The sequence below is a fragment of the Ovis aries genome, chromosome 1 (assembly GCF_016772045.2).
Source record: "Ovis aries strain OAR_USU_Benz2616 breed Rambouillet chromosome 1, ARS-UI_Ramb_v3.0, whole genome shotgun sequence".
Classification (NCBI taxonomy): domain Eukaryota; kingdom Metazoa; phylum Chordata; class Mammalia; order Artiodactyla; family Bovidae; genus Ovis; species Ovis aries.
Window position 1 is genome coordinate 17,867,119 of NC_056054.1, and position 19,703 is coordinate 17,886,821.

General features: G+C 45.0%; 1 protein-coding gene across 4 annotated transcripts in view; it reads left to right on the plus strand.

The window, feature by feature from the left end:
* The window catches only part of CFAP57 (cilia and flagella associated protein 57), a 67,091-nt gene that overhangs the window by 8,865 nt on the left and 38,523 nt on the right, over nt 1–19,703 (plus strand). For 3 of the 4 annotated variants that reach the window (XM_004003513.5, XM_060399528.1, XM_027968647.2), the window contains exons 6-11: nt 2,916–3,068; nt 6,985–7,124; nt 9,027–9,192; nt 9,915–10,028; nt 16,229–16,441; nt 18,016–18,189. In XM_004003513.5, the coding sequence (XP_004003562.2) occupies nt 2,916–3,068; nt 6,985–7,124; nt 9,027–9,192; nt 9,915–10,028; nt 16,229–16,441; nt 18,016–18,189 (960 nt within the window). The remainder of the gene's footprint in view (nt 1–2,915; nt 3,069–6,984; nt 7,125–9,026; nt 9,193–9,914; nt 10,029–16,228; nt 16,442–18,015; nt 18,190–19,703) is intronic. The other variant, XM_012116834.4, reaches the window with a different exon arrangement.

A 19,703-nucleotide genomic window follows, 5' to 3' on the forward strand; every position in this document is an offset into this window, starting at 1 on the left:
CTGGTGGGCTGCAGTCCATGGGGTCGGGAAGAATTGGACACGACTGAGTGACTTCACTTTCACTTTTCACTTTCATGCATTGGAGAAGGAAATGGCAACCCACTCCAGTGTTCTTGCCCGAAGAGTCCCAGGGACGGGGGAGCCTGGTGGGCTGCCATCTATAGGGTCACACAGAGTTGGCCCCGACTGAATCGACGCAGCAGCAGCAGCAGCACTTCCAGTTCAGGGGACCTGGCTCCTAGATCCTTGGTCAGGGAACTAGATCCCACTTGCCACAGCTAAGAGTTTGCACGCTACAGCTAAGATCTCGTGGGCCACAACTAAGACCTGGCACAGCCAAATAAGTAAATAAATATCTTTTTTAAAAAAAGAAAAGAAAAGAAAACTACCTGGGTTTCCCTGGTGGCTCCGAGGTTAAAGTGTCTGCCTGCAATGCGAGAGACCTGGGTTCGATGCCTGGGTCAGGAAGATCCCCTGGAGAAGGAAAAGACAACCCACTCCAGCACTCTTGCCTGGAAAATCCCATGGACAGAGAAGTCTGGTAGGCTACAGTCCATGGGGTCGCAAAGAGTCTGACACAACTGAGCAACTTCACTTTCACTTTCACCTGGCATGCGGCAGGCATTCAGTAAATATTTGGGGAAGAAATGATACAGACTTCTGTGGAGAGAGATTTCACGTGGTCGGGGAAGAACCAGGAAGGTTTCAAAGTGTTTGAAGGTCATCACTGAAGAAGGGTTGTAGAGGATGGGTAACATTAGACAGGAAAAAACAGATCAGGAAGTCCAGGTAAAGGGAACAAATTAAGCAAAGGTGCCCCTGACAGGGAGCAGTGGTGTGTTTGGGAGATATCTGTTCCCCAGCGGAGGGGCCTTAAGTCACTTGAAGGGAACGAGAGGACTAAGGCTGGTGAAAAGATGGCAAACGCCAGCCTGAGGAGTGAGTGTGTAAACGGGCAAGGCATACTGTTTTCAGTGGAGAAGCACTATGCTTGAGAAGAGTGATCTGCCTGTGATATTAATACATAATGTGGGCGATTTGAAGGCATTGGATATGGAGTGGTAAACACACATTGAGTGATTGAGACTTGACTCGTTTTCCTGGCTGAGTGACTTCACATGAGTTGCTGAATGTAGCAAACCTGTGTCTCTTCGTTAAGGAAACAGCTCACCCTGGTGGTTATCGAAAGGATTAAACATCTGTGTGATCACTGGATGCAGTTCAGTTCAGTTTAGTCGCTCAGTTGTGTCCAACTCATTGCAACCCCATGGACTGCAGCATGCCAGGCTTCCCTGTCCATCACCAACTCCCGGAGTTTACTCAAACTCATGTCTATCACGTTGGTGATGGCATCCAACCCTCCCATCCTCTGTTGTCCCCTTTTCCTCCCACCTTCAATCTTTCCCAGCATCAGGGTCTTTTCCAATGAGTCAGCTCTTCACATCAGGTGGCCAAAGTATTAGAGTTACAACTTCAGCATCAGTCCTTCCAATGAATATCCAGGACTGACTTCCTTTAGGAAGGACTGGTTGGATCTCCTTGCTGTCCAAGGGACTCTCAAGAGTCTTCTCCAACACTACAGTTCAAAAGCATCAGTTCTTCAGCGCTCAGCTTTCTTTATACTCCAACTCTCACATCCATACATGACTACTTAGCGTTTCCCAATTTCAAGACTGAGACAGGATGAGAGCCCAGCAGGACACTGAGAAGGCGAGGTCATTCACTCATTCAGTCAACAAACGTCTGTTGGTCGCCTGTCAGGGGCCAGGCTCCAGGGTGGGGCCTGCGGTGGGCACATTGGATGTGGTGCTTCCCGCACGGACCTCACTGTGGGGGAGGGTGTGAGGCCACACCGTGCAGTCACTGAGCACCTGCCATGTGCCAGGCCCTGCTCCAAGCAGCAGAGGACACAGAGGGAACAGACAAGGTCCCTGGTCCACAGGCCCCTATTCCACTCTATGCAGTGTGACACATGGGACAAGAGAGGGAACTCCTGGGTGCTGTGGGCACAGTGAGGGACTGTCAGGGCCCACGCAGCCCAGGGCGGTCAGGGAAGGCTTCCCAGGGCCCTCGCTGTCCAGAGAGAGCAGAGGGAGTAGACTTCATGAGGACGGGCTAGGAGGTGCCGAGCAAGACAACTCCACGCAGAGGGAGGGCAGCACAAGAGTCCAGGGCGTTAAGGGGAGGAAGGTGCCCAGGTGACTGCTGCAGGCTCTAGGAAAGCCCAGAAGATGAGGGCTGAGCAGGGCGTCGGGCTTTGGTGATAAGGAAATTTCTGATGTTCAGGAGGACAGTTTCAGTAAATGAGGCAGTGGAAGCCACGTTATAAGGAATTAAGAGCTGAGTGGGTAGTGAGGATGCAAAGGGGGTATGTGCAGACCAGATTTCAGTAAGTTTGGTTGTTCGTGGGAGGAGAGGAAAAACAGGGAGAAGGAAACCTCGTTTAATAATGTCCACTGGGAACTCCAGGCCCCCGAGACGGCTGCAGGAGCTGCGGGGCCCCTTCTCTTCTCTCTGCCCTGTCACCCACCCATGTGATAAAAAGGCCTCAACCTTCCGCTCCGCTGCCCAAAGCGCCCTGCATACCTGGTGCAGATAGGAGCCTGCTCTGAGCTCCCACCCGCTGGGCGAGCGTGGGGCTAGACTAACACTTGTTCTGAGGGGGGATCCCAGATGTGCAGATGGATCAGTTTCACCTGTGCCGCTGCTCATTATTCAGCCACTAGTCACTTAAAGGTGAGTAGGAAACCCACAGAAACTGAGACACCTCAAACCCCGCCTTCTCCGCATCTGAGGAGCACCCAGGAAGCAGGCTGATAGGAGTCTGGAAGCTGCGAGTATCTGAGAGCATCTTAAAGTCCAAGGACACCCGACAATGCAGAGGCCTGCTGACCGCCATCCTGTGTCTCGGGCAGATTCCTGTGGATCCACAGAGCAACGACCCGAGTCAGTCGGACAAACAGGACGTGCTCTGCATGTGCTTCAGCCCCTCCGAGGAGACGCTGATCGCCAGCACCAGCAAGAGCCAGCTCTACAGCATCACCATGTCCCTGACGGAGATCAGCAAGGTGAGTCTCGCAGCAGCGCTTCCTGCCAGCCTGGGGACGGGCCACCACTGGGCAAATTTTAATCCAATTCCTGAGCATAAGCCCATTCATCCCCTCATAACAAAGCAAAAGAAACTCTAATTTCAATATGTCCTTGGAGGAGCACTCCAACACCCGCAGGGGGCCAGGGTGGGGGACGCCAGAATCTGATTGTTGTAGTCTCTTTGAATGGCATCACCAACTTGATGGACATGAGTTTGAGCAAGCTCCAGGAGTTGGTGATGGACAGGGAAGCCTGGCGTGCTGCAGTCCATGGGGTTGCAAAGAGTCAGACATGACAGAGTGACTGAACTGAGGCTCTTTGGAGAACACCTTGGAGGTCCCTCTCAGATTTAAATTGTACCTATCTTTTCCTCAGCAAGCAAGTGTACTTCAGGTATTTAATGTACTACAGTACCTGCTCCTGTGCACAGAGACATTTATGTGTAAAGATTTATCATTGCTTTTGTTTTTAAATAATAAGTGAAGCCAGTATGAATACACTGTCGATATTGCAGCAAAAAGGATAAAAAAGAAGCACTTTGTACTTATAAAAGGTTCATTTTATCAAGCAGACATACAGTTTTAAATTTGTATGCAGATAATAGCATGGACTCAAAATATAGCCTGCAGACTTTGGCAGAACAACAAGGAAAATAAACCACCTACAATCACAGGAGGTTTTAATATATCTTTCTCAGCAATGATGGTTTTTAAAATAATAACACTATTGAGTTACTCATATACTATACAATTCACCTACTTAAAGTCTATGATTCAATGGTTTTTAGTATATTCATAGAGTTATGCAGCCATTACCACCATCAATTTTAGAACATTTCTTCACTCAAAAAAAAAAAAATGCCCTTTAGCTATTATGCTCCTATCATCCCATCTGCCTCCCCCCAGCTCTAGCCAGTCACCAGCGTCTTGTGTCTCTATGGGTTTGCCTTTTCTGAATGTTTCATAGCAATATGTAGACTCTTGTGACTGGCTTCCTTCAGTAAGCACAGTGTTTTCAAGTTTCATTCATGTGCGAGCGTGTATCAGTACTCCATTCCTTTTCATAACCAAATAATAGTCCATTGCATGGATATACCATTTTTGTTGGTCTAATCATCAGTTAATGAATATTTGGTTTCCTTCCACCTTTTGGATATTACAAATACTGCTGCTATAAACATCTATGTACAAGTTTTTCTGTGGAAATACATTTTTATTCTTCTTGGGTATATATCTAGGAGTGGAATTCCTGAGTCAAGCAGGAACTCCATATTTAACCACTTAAGGAACAGCCAGATAGTTTTCCCAAAGTGCTGAACTGTTTTATATTCCCATCAGCTATGTATGAGTGTTCTAATCTCTCTGTATTTTTGTCAGCACTTATTCTTATCTGATGTTTAATTTACATTCATAACAGCCGTTGGTCTGTGGTTTTCTTGTGATGCCTTTGTCTGCATTTGGTATTGGGGTAATACTGACCTCACAGAATGAGGTGCAGAGATAAGGTGGAAAAGAGAGAGTTGCTTTTGTTTCAACACAAGGGAGATTTGAGTGTATTTAAAAGCTTGTAGGCTAATATGTAACTTATTCTGTCATATACCCCAGACTAAGACATTTTTATCATTTCCACGTGGGGGGACCTCATTCACAAAGACTCAGAAAGGATTGATTTGATGGCTGGATCTTCAGTCTGTCTGCTTTCTCCATGGAGAGGGGTGAGCTCACTGCATAGAGCTTCTCTCCCTGCTGTTAGGCGTGCCTCTCAGAGGGAAGGTTGCCTGGAAAGAAGAGAACCAGACCAGAGGGCGGGATCTTCCGTAGAGTGGAGTGTTTTCACTCTCACTTCCAGGATGTGTAAGTCTCCTGCCTGTCTCCACATGTACACTCCACCCTTAGGCCCCCGAATGATACTCTGTTCGGCTGCCAGAGTGATCTTTTCAAAGCCCAGATGTGGGTGTCACAAGATTCACACGTTCCACCACCTCCAACGTCGTCACAGCCTCAGCCCCTCGGTGACCTTCCGGTGCTCTGAGAAGAACTGGGCTAGGAGCACGGGGCTGGGTGATGTCTGGCCTGGGCTGCGCTCTGCAGCCTCATCCCATCACTCCACCTGATAGAAAGGGCCCTTTGATCACTAGGACTCTGCATGTTCCTTCTGCCAAAGGCATCAGCGTTCCTGCCTCTGCATGGGGCACTCACACTCTCCTCTTCCCCACATTAGTTCTTGTTAGTTCTTGCTCAGCCTTCAAGGGGGAAGAAAGCTACTAGGAATGTGCTAGTAGAGACAGGGAGGTTGAAGATATTAGAGAAAGTATGGGAACCAGGTGGAGAATGGGCATAGTCTGTGCCTACCCCCTGTTGGCTCAGACGGTAAAGAATCTGCCTGCTATGTGGGAGACCTAGGTTCAATCCCTGGGTCGAGAAGATTCCCCTGGAGAAGGAAATGGCTACCCACTCCAGTATTCTTGCCTGGGAAATCCCATGGACAGAGGAACCTGTCAGGATATAGTCCATGGGGATCGCAGAGAGTTGGACACAACTGAGTGACTTTCAGTTTCACTTTTCACCCCCTCTTTCTGACAGCCCAGCACCTCTTTCTGATATAGCAGAGGGGGGTAGAATAGATGCAGGTAGTTTCTAAGTGGGGAAGGGTCTGAATTTGAGGGATTTGCCAGTTCAGCCTATGTCTTGGCTTGTGAGCAAAGTATAGACACCTCATTGAGTTTCCCAATCATCACTTCTCATGCAGAAGTCCCAGGTATAATGCTTCTGATAACAAACACCTGAAATCTACATGTAACATGCAGACTGGTGCAATATGATACATATTAACTTAAAATCATTCACCCAGTTCTCCTAGCTGCAGCTGATGGACTCATACAGTCTCTCTGCAGAGAAATTTGGGAGTATTCATTAAGGTCCTTAACACCATCCAGACCATTTTGCCCTGTATTCTCTTTCTAGAAATGTATCTGTTGTGTGGGGCCCAACCTGTTGGTAGTGAAGCCATCAGCTAGGAATGCTGGAGGCACTCACCCACGGCTGCATCTCTCCCAGCAAGCCGCACACACACTTCCCTCACCAGGGCCAGTGCTGGGGCCAGACAGGCCCTTTTGGTTCTTATTACAATTGAAGGATGCACTTGAGCAAAATCCATCAAGGAACTCTGAGGAACAAGATTTCTTACTCACAGGTCCTGGAGGGCACACAGCATGCCAAAGGGCCATATGCAGTGAGGCCATGGGTAAAGAGAGAGGCGGGCCGGGGGCTCTGCTTTTATCAGGGTTCGAGGATGGAGTGTCAGGGTTTCAAGAGTTCACTATTTAATGCTATTTAGCCACGAGTGTGGGAATTGGTACAGGAAGAGTGGAATCATTCAAGAAGTCAGTTATTTAAGTATCCAGGGCTTTCTACAAAAGGGATCTTCAAGGGTGGAAGCAACAATTCTTTAGCTGGTTGTTTTGCTGGTAACTGTGTCATATAACTGCAATATGTTTATTCAAGCTGGAGGTCCTTTGAAATAGATGCCTTGAGACTCAAAAACTTACTGTCAGGCACTTACTCTACAATATCTAAAGAAGTAATCAGGGAGATACACAGACTTACTTGCAAGAATATTTAGTCCATGTTACCCCCTTGATAGCAAAAATTTGGAGACCACCTAAACATTCCCACAGTAGAAGAATGGATAAATTAAATCCTATTATATTTATAGAATAAAGTATTTTATGTCCATTAAAATGTTTTAAAATAATAATAGCATGGGAAAATATGGCCCACAGTCTGATTTCTGTGCATCTGGGCTAATTAACATCCATAAGCAGTAATGAGAGCTGGAGTGCCTGGCCAGTCTTTTGCTTCCTCTGCTCAGTCTGATTCTGTGTGATTTCTCCAGGGGGAGCCTGCCCACTTTGAGTATCTGATGTACCCATTACACTCGGCATCCATCACTGGTCTAGATACTTGCATCCGCAAGCCCCTCATTGCCACCTGCTCTGTGGATCGGTCAGTCCGCCTCTGGAATTACGAATCAAAGTAAGAAATGAAAGGCTTTGCTACTGGGGTATGCAAGATTTTGGTTGTTAAATTTTTCCATGCAAATTATTTTAGAGAGTTTTCAATTTTAATTACTTAGAAGCTTTCAGCTGGAAACCATTTATAAAAAAATCAAGTCCGTCAGACTTCCTTTTTCTCTTTTCACTCTTGCATGAGCTGCTTTATTGACTATGCCAAAGCCTTTGACTTTGTGGATCACAATAAACTGTGGAAAATTCTGAAAGAGATGGGAATACCAGACCACCTGACCTGCCTCTTGAGAAATCTGTATGCAGGCCAGGAAGCAACAGTTAGAACTGGACATGGAACAACAGACTGGTTGCAAATAGGAAAAGGAGTACGTCAAGGCTGTATATTGTCACCCTGCTTATTTAACTTATATGCAGAGTACCTTATGAGAAATGCTGGACTGGAAGAAACACAAGCTGGAATCAGGATTGCCGGGAGAAATATCAATCACCTCAGATATGCAGATGACACTACCCTTATGGCAGAAAGTGAAGAGAAGCTAAAAGCCTCTTGATGAAAGTGAAAGAAGAAAGTGAAAAAGTTGGCTTAAAGCTCAACATTCAGAAAACAAAGATCATGGCATCTGGTCCCATCACTTCATGGAAAATAGATGGGGAAACAGTAGAAACAGTGTCAGACTTTATTTTTTGGCACTCTAAAATCACTGCAGATGGTGATTGCAGCCATGAAATTAAAAGACGCTTACTCCCTGGAAGAAAAGTTATGACCAACATAGATAGTATATTCAAAAGCAGAGACATTACTTTGCCTACTAAGGTCCATCTAGTCAAGGCTATGGTTTTTCCTGTGGTCATGTATGGATGTGAGAGCTGGACTGTGAATAAGGCTGAGCGCCGAAGAATTAGTGCTTTTGAACTGTGGTGTTGGAGAAGACTCTTGAGAGTCCCTTGGGCTGCAAGGAGATCCAACCAGTCCATTCTGAAGGAGATCAGCCCTGGGATTTCTTTGGAAGAAATGATGCTAAAGCTGAAGCTCCAGTACTTTGGCCACCTCATGAGAAGTGTTGATATATTGGAAAAGACTCTGATGCTGGGAGGGATTGGGGGCAGGAGGAGAAGGGGATGACAGAGGATGAGATGGTTGGATGGCATCATGGACTCAACAGATGTGAGTCTGAATGAACTCCGGGAGATGGTGATGGACAGGGAGGCCTGGCGTGCTGCGATTCATGGGGTCGGAAAGAGTCGGACACGACTGAGCGACTGAACTGAACTGAACTGAACTGATGAGCTAGAAAATCACTTTGTACTTTATTAAGTGTTTACTATGTCCCGTACACTATTCTTGGCCCTGGGGACATAAAGAAACCAATATCTCACCTCCTTCCATATCCTCCTGTGTCCTTTGACCTTTCCTGTCCCCTTGCCACTGCCCTGTCCCCTCCCCCACCACTGGATGGGTTCTTTGTTTCATGGAGCTCTCCAGATCATTGTTTCCTCCTTTCAGTCCTGATCATTGCCCCAACAACCCTCAGCTTCCAGCGATTTTATCCTCCGGGCACAGCTTCCCTGAGAATCTCCAGCCTAGATTGGCCCCAGAATATAACTTCTTTGCTTTTACATATAGCTGCTGGGGCTTCTAGGGGAAAAACTATGCAATACTTCTGAGTTGGAGATCTGAATGGAGCTGTGTCTTCAACATCCCTAAACACCCCTTGATCAGTCCCTTCACATGCCATACTCATTGCTGAACACTATCCTCAAGTAACCAAAATCTAGAAAAAGAGGCACCAATAATTACAAGTAATAAAGTATCTCAAATGCCATTATAAAAATACATACCAGATACAATGGAATGCTCAAGGGACTTAAGTCGGCTAGACTTTTATTCAGTAATGTATCTTTTTCACAGTTCTTTGGAACTATTTAAGGAATACCAAGAAGAAGCTTATACAATCAGCCTTCACCCATCTGGACACTACATTGTAGTAGGGTTTGCTGACAAACTACGCATTATGAATCTACTTATTGATGATATACGTTCTTTCAAGGAATACTCCGTCAGAGGGTGCAAAGAGGTAAGAACTTCTGGAGGTAAGTATCTTGGAAAGTCAAGAACTGAAATATCACGAACTAACACAGCTGAAGAGGTAGACCAAAGAATGTCTTAGAGAATTTTAGTGGCTTAAGAAAAATCCAATTTTTCTACCAAAGTTACTGAGTATATTGGTCCTATCCGTTTTCTTTTTTGCCCACCAGAGTACATCTTTGAACCAAACCGTGTGAGATCCCACGTGCAATCTGTCCTCTCTGGGACTGTGAAGTAATGTCTTTTAAGCATTGAAAAGAAAGTTATCACACATTCAGAGTCACAACTGGGAGGACAGGGTTGGCAGTTGGGAGGGATCAGGGAAAATGAGCAACAGTGAAAGACAGTAGCAGCCCATCTGATTTCCCCCATCCCCATCCCGAAGATGACGTACAGAAACAAGACAGAGCTGTAAAGAATCACTTTCCCACTCTGAAACTTCTTCTACAGGCAAAATGAATGAGTATTCCACTCTCTGATCCAAACAGCTTCATGATTCATGCACATGGTAGTGTCAGCGTCTTGGCCAGTATGAGCTATAGGAATAGTGACATCAAATAGGCCAATTCTGAGTCCTATTTACACCTTCCCCCAATTCCCAGTCCTGCACATGGTGTCAGCATGAACTCTGGGAAAAGAAGCTCTCAACTACAACCTCCAGGTAAACCGCTCTTTCTTTCACTCTTGGGCTCTCCCTGTATTTCTTTGCAGTGTTCCTTTAGCAATGGAGGTCACCTGTTTGCTGCAGTCAATGGGAACGTGATTCACATTTTTTCCACCACAAGCCTAGAGAATATCTCAAACCTGAAAGGACACACAGGGAAGGTAAGTGAGTGAGCAGGGCCCAGGGAAACAAGGGCACAGAGTCAAACATCATGTTGGCCAATGGGATATAAGAGAACAAAAGAGAAGTGATTCTTTTCTTCTCAGAGGTCCCTGTCTAGTTGAGGGAAAAGACAATAAAACAAATGCACATTCAGATTTAAGTACTAACTGTAGAAAACTCAATGAAAGAAAAATATGGGTTGTTAGAAGAGGAAGTGATGAGGAGTTGACATGATGGAGATTGGTATGTTCACAAAGGCATGGTCCTAAGGAGTGAGTCAGAATTAACCAGACAGACCTAATGGGTCAAATAATTGCTGATATGGATCCAAAGACCCTGAGATGGAGATTGCTAGGCGTAGAGGAGGAACTATCTGTGGTACTGAAACATAGGTATCAGGAATGAAACTTGGCGTGAGCTAAGATTGGTGAGGTTAGCAGGACCTGAGTTCTTGAAATCTTGTTCATGGAATCTTATAGGCGCTGGTAGCTTAGCTGGTAAAGAATCCACCTGCAATGCAGGAGACCCTAGTTCCATTCCTGGGTTGGGAAGATCCCCTGGAGAAGGGATAGGTTACCCACCTCCAGTATTCTTGGGCTTCCCTGGTGGCTAAGTCAGTAAAGAATCCACCTGCAATGTAGGATCCCTGGGTTGAGAAGATCCCCTAGAGGAGGGCATGGCAACCCATTCCAGTATTCTTGCCTGGAGAATCCCCATGGACCAAGGAGCCTGGCAGGTAACAATCAGTGGGATTGCAGAGTCAGACACCACTGAACGACTAAGCGCAGCACATACTTTATCCTCCTTTTCCCTTGAAATCACTGAAGACTCTCAGGCCAAGAAATGATATGACCATATTTGCGTTTTACAAGATTACTTTGGCTGCAGAGTAAAGGTTGTATTGAAAGGGATGAGGGTAAAGGGGTAAGGAGATTGTCGTCTACATGATGGTAGTATTTTGGAGCAGGTTGGAGCTGGTAGCAATAGGAAAGAAATGTGTGCATTCAAAAGATATTTAGGAAGTTAAACCAGTAGTACCTGAAGGTAAACTTGGTATGGAGCATGAAGAAAGGGGAGACGCCAAAGACTGAAAGGGTAAGAAGTCAGCAGGTGAATTTAGATAGAAAAAGCAGTGGGAAAAGAAAAGCATTCTCAGCAGCAGGGCGTGTTACAGGTGAGGGCGTGGGAGTATGGAACAGGACGGTGGTTTGTGGCTTATGGGCTGGAACACTGAGCACATCTGAGAAGTGATACAGAGAGGAGCTGGAGAAGTTCGGTGCCTCATGGAGTGTGTGTGTGCCATGCCAAGGAATTGGACATTGGTCTGTAGGTGATGAGAAATAACTGGAAGGATTTAAGAAAACAAGTAATGGGATCAGAAAGATAATTTTCCAGACAGTATTGAAAATGGTTTAGAGGGAAGGGAAGCTGGAGTGAAAGACGTCAGCTAGAAAGTGAGGGTGAGAGAGGAGCTAGGAACTAAACCATGGCTTTCATAGTGCGGACAGAGAGAAGAAAGCCATTAAGCTCCATTTAGGATGTGTTATGTTTGCTGTGTCCAGGAGTGTGGTATGTGAGAGTAGATGTCAGAAAGAAGTCTGGGCTAAAAATTCCAATTCAGGGAATTAGGTGGTAGTTATTGGAAGTCAGAGGCATAGATTAGATCCCTAAGCGCTCGTGCAGAATCTGAGATCTTGGTCAGGAGACAGGTGAGCAACATGTAAGGGACTGGTAAAGAAGAGAGAGACTGCAAATGAAGGTACAGAGAGAACCTGGAATCAAGGGATTGTATCAAAGAAGCCAGGGAACTAGTTTCCAGACAGATAACGAAGTCAGTGACCATTGACTTCAGCAACTAACAGGTCGTAAGTGTAAGCGCCATTAAGCACAAGTGTATTGGGAGCTACTGAGCTTCCTCCGCTCCAACAGTGTGATTGCAGAGATGTAGAGGAAAGCACACACCAGGTGAGTGTGATGCTCTTTCTCGAACCAGGCACATCCCCATAGGAAGCCCTACCTCACCAACCCAGGGGAACAGCCATTTGTTCCATCCCTTTACCAGAATTTATAACACTTGTCTCTAATCAGGGATATATGTTAGGTTTACAGGTGTGCTATTAAAAGAAAATTTAAAAAAACAAACAAAAAATATAGATGGAGCATGCAGCTAAAACCATGCATACAGGGAAATCTTTAACATTAAACGTATTAGAAAAATGGCAAAGATGAAATCAGTGATACAACCGTCCATGGAAAAAGATAAGTAGAACAGTAAATTAATTCAAGGAAAACAAATGGAAGGACATCATAAGGATAAGAGCAAGACGGAACAGAGAACATTTACACAATAGATCATCAAAGCCAGACTTTGTTTTTTGAAAGCTCAAAATGGGCAAACCTTTAGCAAAATTGTTTAAGGGAAAAAAGAGAGAGAGAGAAGATACAAATAACCAGCATGAGTAACAAAAAGGAGTTATCACTACAGATCTGATAGACATTTTAAAAGATTACAAGAGAGTATTATGAACAACTTTATGTAAATAAATTTGAATAAATAGATGAACTGACAAATTCCTTGAAAAATTGAATCTGTAATTTAAAACGTGACGAGGAAAACTATCACTGGAGAAGTATATCGAATTTTAAGGAAAGCATGACAGTAATCTTAGGGTGGGGGGAAACCTCTTTTAGCAAATTTTTTTTTTTAAGTAAATACTTCCAACATTGTTCTAGGAGGCCAGCATAGTTTTGATACCAAAACCTATAAAAGACATCACAAGAAAGGAAAATGGTAAGCCAGTCTTTTCTGTGAACATAAAGATGTCCCAAATAAATTATCATCAAACCAATCCAGCAATATGTTAAAAGGATAATGCAACATGACCATGTTGATTCATTCTAGGAATACAACATTGTTTTAGATTTTGAAATCATTAGTGTATACCACATTAATATAGTAAGGATTAAAAAGCGTATGCTTACCTCTATAAATCCAAATATAATAAATCAATAACATTAACAGTGTATCAATAACATAACAGATTTAAAAAGCACTTAAAATAATGGGGAATGTACTTTATTATAAAAAGTCTTATATAGGACATTTATTTTAAAAACCTACAACAACCAGCACACTTGATTATGAAACTGTGAAATTCAGAGAACAAAACATGATGCCTTCTGTTAGCCTTGTACTGGGTTCTATCCAGTGCGATAAGGGACAAAACGGAAATATACATTAGTCCCTGTGCCGTGCTTAGTCCACTGCTCAGTCGTGTCCAGCTCTTTGCAACCTCTTGTAGCCCACCAGGCTCATCTGCCCATGGGGATTCTCCAGGCAAGAATACTGGAGTGGGTTGCCATGCCCTCCTCCAGAGGATCTTCCCAACCCAGAGATCGAACCCAGGTCTCCCACGTTACAGGCAGATTCTTTACCATCTGAGACGCCAGGGAAGTGCAACATTAGTCCATGGGGCTGTCATAACAAAATAGCCCAGACTGCAGAAATTTTTCCTCACAGTTTGGAGGGTAGGGAGTCTGAAATCAAACGATCAGAAGAGGGCCCTCTTCCTGGTTTCAGACTTCTATAGCCTCACATGGTGGAAGGAGCCTTTCCTAAGAGCACTCACCCCATTCATGAGGGGGAGAACTCAGGACCTAATCACGTCCCAAAGGCACCACTTCCTAATACCATTACCCTGGGATGTCCGGATTTCAACATATGAATTGAGGTGGGGCTGATGAGAGACAGAAATATTCAGACCATAGCAAAATAAGAGGCATGAGGGTAGGAAAGGAAGGGAGAAAGCTGTGACCACAGACAGCATAACTGAGTTTGTAGAAAATTTAGAGAATTTGCAGATAAACTATTAAACTTCGTGAATCTGGGAATATTGTTGGAAATGATTATATTTAAGTCCATTTTTACATAATAGTGACAAACAATCAAAAAATGTAATTTAAAAAGGACACCCAAAAAGGTGTCTAGTTGGTCAGGAGGTTGGCTACTTAGAAGGAGATTGAGAAAATGTGTTGGAGATATTAATGTATTGGAGACTATGGAAGCCAGTCGCTCTGTGAGAGAGGGGAGTTGCGAATATGGAAAAGGGAAAAAGTTAGAATGTTGTTTTTATTTGGCAGTTTTGCTCAGTGACTTGGTAAACTCATTCTGAGAAGTCTTTTTTTCTCCTGCAGTGGGCAGCCTCAGATGTCTCTGCACAGATGTTTTTCTTTCTTGATCTTTTAGCCTGGTTACCTAGGGCTTGTCCCTGGGTTGACCTAAGCCACTTAATTAGTCATAGATTATGCTTTAAGGCCCCTTCCCCAGTTATATTTTTACTGTTGGATTTTTGTTTAGAAAACAGAAAAATGTGATTTTCCTGTCACAGTTCATGGAGTTTATGCTTTTGCTCCATGTTTAGCCAGAAACTAGTAGTTTCGAGGTTCCCTCTCTGACTATACCTGAGAGGGTACAGCCTCAGCCATGCACCCCGCCTTCCAGGCTGCCAGGCAGAAGCATGATGTTATTTCTAAGCCTGACTTCCTGGGAGATGCCCCTGGCTCAGAAGCTTATTACTCAGTTAGTGTTGGTCAGATGTTGTGTTTAAACCCTTCGTGCCTGTGAGGCTTCCATCCTGTGTCAGTGGGTTTTTGTGCAGCATGGGAGATGCTTTCAAGTGTCCCTGTATCCTGCCCTGATTTCTCCTGAGTGTGTGCAGCATAGCACATACATCAGCCTTCCTGATCCCCACAGTTGTCTCTCATCCCGGAAGGGCTCTCTCGACTGTCTCCTTCCCTTCTTCTTCCTGCTGTAATTCTGTTACTGCTCTGCCATTTTACTTCTATCAGGGAGTTTCCAGCCTTCTCTTAACCGCCCTCCACCTAGATCTCCACCGATTTAGATGATGCCCGTAGGATGAAATTCTCCATGCTCTGCTCCAAATAAGTCAGTCTCCTCCAGCAGAGCTGTGGAGCTCATTGTCTTATGACCAAACGTCCCCCTGGGAAGAAGTTCTGCTCCACTGCACCAGAGCGGAGGGGGAGGAGTAGCGACTTTATTTCCCAAGAGAGACCTGCCTACTCTGTGCGTGGCGCTCACGGGTGGAAAGGGGGTGGGATCCCTCATCTCTTCGGCTCTCGCCTCATGGTGTAGAACCCCCCACGCATTGAGTTAACTGGGGCAGGGGCAGCTGGGGTACCAGTATCCTCACGCTTCTGCGCTTGGAGTAGTTTCCACCAGCAGGTGGGACTGGCTAGGGGAAGGGAGATGAGGTCCTCTTGGCCACACTTGCCTGGAATAGAGCTTCTGGGTGGGAATGAGAAATGCCAGCAGGTTTCCCAGGATGAAACCATAGCCAATGGCTAAGCTCTGGGGGAGAGAGGGAGCCCCACCTTTTGGCTACAGCTGCCCAGAGGACACTGGAATAAAGTGTTTGAGGATGAGGAGGGTAAAGGAGCAGATTAGCACTTATATCCTGCAGTCTCTGTTCCTCCTGAGATTGAGTACATTTTCCTGAGTGAATGTTTCTGCATTTTCCATATGCCCTGAAGACAATTGCCAGAGACTCTAAATAACTGTTTTTATAAACTTTTTGGCCACACCACGAGGCGTGCTGGATCTTAGTTCCCCAACCAAGGATCAAACCTGTACCCCCTGCAGTGAAAGAGTGGATTCTTAGGGGATTCTTACCAGGGAAGTCCCTAAATAACTGTTTTTGTGATTTCTAAGTTACTATTATGTAAGGGATAGGCCAGCTGAGGTTCTTACTCTGCCATTTGGAAGTACCCTCTCTATGCAATTTTTGCAACTCCCTTTGAATATATGTCTGTATAATTATTTCAAAATAAAAACTTTTGTAAAACATAGCAATGATTGATTACAGCATTATCGGAATTATTATGATTCAGTCTTTACATTCATAAAGTGAAACAGAAATGAGAATATTTAATCTTCCGTATTTTGCAAACGTCTGAGGAAATAGAATGCTAACTTTCCTACAAAGCTATGGTTTGTGTTTACTGAAGGGTATGTACCAGGAAAGGATACTCTGCCTCAGCATAGTGAATCACGTAAGGGGGTCTCCTTCTCTCCTTGAGAGGGGTGTGTGTGTGTGTGTGTGTGTGTGTGAGAGAGAGAGAGAGAGAGAGAGAGAGAGAGTACATGCGCACTCCCAGCTGGGCATGTCTTCATCCCCTGTAGATTCGTTCAGTTGCGTGGAATACAGATGACAGCAAGCTGATTTCCTGTGGCACAGATGGTGCTGTGTACGAATGGAGTCTGTCCACAGGAAAGAGAGAGACAGAATGTGTGCTCAAGTCCTGCAGCTACAACTGCGTCACCATCTCTCCTGACGGCAAAATCATCTTTGCTGTTGGGTCAGACCAGACTCTGAAGGAGATTGCAGATTCCTCAGTGAGTCTGCCCCCGTCCCTTCTCTGGGCTGCTGCCTTGATCTGCCGAAGACAGCTTCCTATGTTTACAGCAGAAAGGGGTTTCTGAGAACAGGGCCCTTCTTCTTGGGAGAACACCTGCCTCCTCATCCCTAGAGGATCAGCTCAGTAATTGTTACTTCTGGAATTTCCTGCCCAGCGCCCGCCTGACTCACTTAAGTTGTGGGCCCTTTTTCATTCCTCCTTTGCTTGCTGACTGTAACTTCTCTCTCACCCTCCAGGGAAGGAGGTCAGCAGCATCTCTAAACGCTCTAACCCTTGATTTGCACCTACTTCCATGGGCTAAAAACAGAACCGTAGTTATTGCTGTCACCTAAGCTTGCCTCCATAATTGTTTGGAAATCCCCAAACTCTGAAATTTTAAAATTATGCACCTTGGCTCCCAAATAGTTAAGGGAGGAAAGAAGAGCTTGGCAAGGACACTTCCTGGAAAAGGAGCAGTGTCCTCCACGAGCCCAACCCAGGGGAGGGTATCTCTCCAGTATGCCCCCAGGTAGCCCCCAGTGTGGTGGTTTCCACGGCGCTGCACCAGAGCAAAGCTTCTTAAGGGGAGGGCCATGGTTCCCATCTCTTGGTATCCCTGCTAGGTAGCGCGATGCATGGCCCACAGAAAACACCCAGTAAATAATTGATGGCTGGGTGGATGGGTGGGTTGATGGACAATAGGGTGGATGGACAGATAGGTGGATGGATGGGTGGATTAAAGAGTGAGTTAATGAATTAGTGAATTAATTAATTAATTCCCTGAGAGTGTAGTTTTGTTCCTATAAGACCTTAGAGCTCTGTAGCTCAGACAATAAAGTGTCTGCCTACAATGCGGGAGACCTGGCTTTGATCCCTGGGTCAGGAAGATCCCCTGGAGAAGGAAATGGCAACTCACTCCAGTATTTCTGCCTGGAAAATCCCACGGACTGAGGAGCCTGGTAGGCTACAGATAGGTGGATGGATGGGTGGATGAGTGAATTAAAGAGTGAAGAAATAAGTTAATTCCCTGACAGTGTAGTTTTGTTCCCATAATGGACATTAATAACTATTTGCTGAATAAATTTATGATCCACATCCCATTATTAGTTTGAGATACATGATAGAATAGCAGTCGAGAGCATACTCTCTGGAGCCTGAGTGTAGGTGGGTGAGTTGAGGTAACTTACCTAGCATCTCTGTGTCTCTGTGGCTCTGTTTAATCATCTTTAAAATAGGGATGACGGTAACTGCCTGAAAGGGTTTTTGTGAGGGTTAAATGAGTTACAACCTGTAAAAGCAGTAGAACGCTGCTGGGTATCTTATGAAAGTTTCCTTAGTGTTATTCCTAACTCCTAGAACTGTTTACTGATCAGTCAAGCTGCCAAGAAATATTTAGTTTGTGCCCTTTTATGTGCTAGACACTATGCCAGATGCTAAAAAGGTTGGAAAACACACATTTTAAAATCCAGAGGTTGCCCTAATGATGGTATTAAAAGCAAGGAGGAGAATGACCTGAGGACACTGGGGACACGGGTCAGCCCCTCGCCCTGAACAGAGCTGGCTGTGTTTCAGGTAATTCGAGAGATGTCAGCATTTGACGTCACCTACACAGCCATCGTCATCTCCCACTCCGGACGCATGATGTTTGTGGGCACCTCGGTGGGAACCATCCGTGCCATGAAGTACCCGCTCCCTCTGCAGAAAGAATTCAATGAGTACCAGGCCCACGCAGGTCCTGTGACCAAGGTGAGGGGGACCATTTCCCTGGGGTTCAGTCCCAGATTCAGCTCTCCAGAGATCCACCTGGTCCTGTCTGCTGTGTACCTGCTTTATCCCTTCTCCCTCCCAGCATCTTTTCTCTCCCCTTATTTATTAATCCAGCCAAGTTTTCAGTAAACACTTACTGGCTCTTAATACTCTGTTTGAACTACCCCCAGAAATTTGTCCTAGGAAGTGGTCAGAGGTGCCCCTGAAGATTTATGTACAAGATTGTTCATCATATTATTTTGCATAATAATATGGGCCATTTGAGAGATGCTGTAGGGCCCTGCTCAGCTGTCCTCTACAGGCCAGCACCCTCATGTCCCAGCTGCTAATGGCTCGCAGCTATCCTTCTCCACAGAGTTGTTCTGGACTGAAAGGAGACATAGCCCAGGAGATGAGCCCCCATCCGTCCCCAGGGGCAATAACATGAGCACACATTTGTAAATTGTCCTTCCATCCCCCCTTGTAAAAAAAGCAGTGTCCATGTTTACAATGGGATCCTGAAGAACAGGCTCTGGGAAATGTGTTCTCTCTCTCGCCTCCCTCTCTTGACTCCAATTGAACAATACCAGCCCCTGAGGTTTTTCATTAAGTCCCAAACTTTAAATTGACTTGCCTGCAGACACATCCTTATTAGGAAAGGATTTTTTCATTATAAACTAGAACATTCCTGTACTGAACCTGAGTCTTGGGTCCAGAGTAAATTGCTAGCACATATCTCCCCACTTTGCTTTAGAACCACTAAATCCTGTGGATGCTTACTTTCCTGATTATAAAAGCAAGACATGTTTATTTTAGGAATAAAAATCCTAATGGCATCATCATTAATATACTGATGCATTTTCTTCTGCATTTTTGTGCATATGCTTTAAATAAATTAAGATCATACTGTATGTCCTCTTTTGTTGGGTGCTTTTTTAAAATGTGTGCTGTTGTGGGCATTTTTTTGTACAATTAAATATTCCTCAAAAGCATGATTTTAGCAGCTATTCAAATATCCTATCACAATGATGGATCATAACTTATTTAACTCATCTCTTACAACTGGGCATTTAAATTATCCCATGAGCTCATGAATATCCTAGTCCGTAGATTCCTATGAGCATCTCTGATTATTTCCTAAGACTAAATGTCTAGACAGAGAGTGAATCCTGAGGGAAAGAGAATGGCCATTTTTAAAGTTCTTGACACATTTTGGTGATTATGAGAAGAGAGTTTCCGTAGTTGATAACTTCAGTTTTCATTTTCTATTTTAAAGTAACTATAGATTCACAAGAAATCTAAAAGATAGCATCAAGGTCCTGGTGCTCCTCACCCAGCTTCCCCCAATAGTTACATCTGATGCACAGCGTCAAACCAGAAAACTGACGTGGTACACAAGGTGGGGTCCCGTGTCATTGTTTCTCACGCATAGACGTGTGCAACCACCACCATACACAAGACACAGAACTATTCCGGCACCACGAAGAGCTCCGTCCTGCCCCCATCATAGTCCC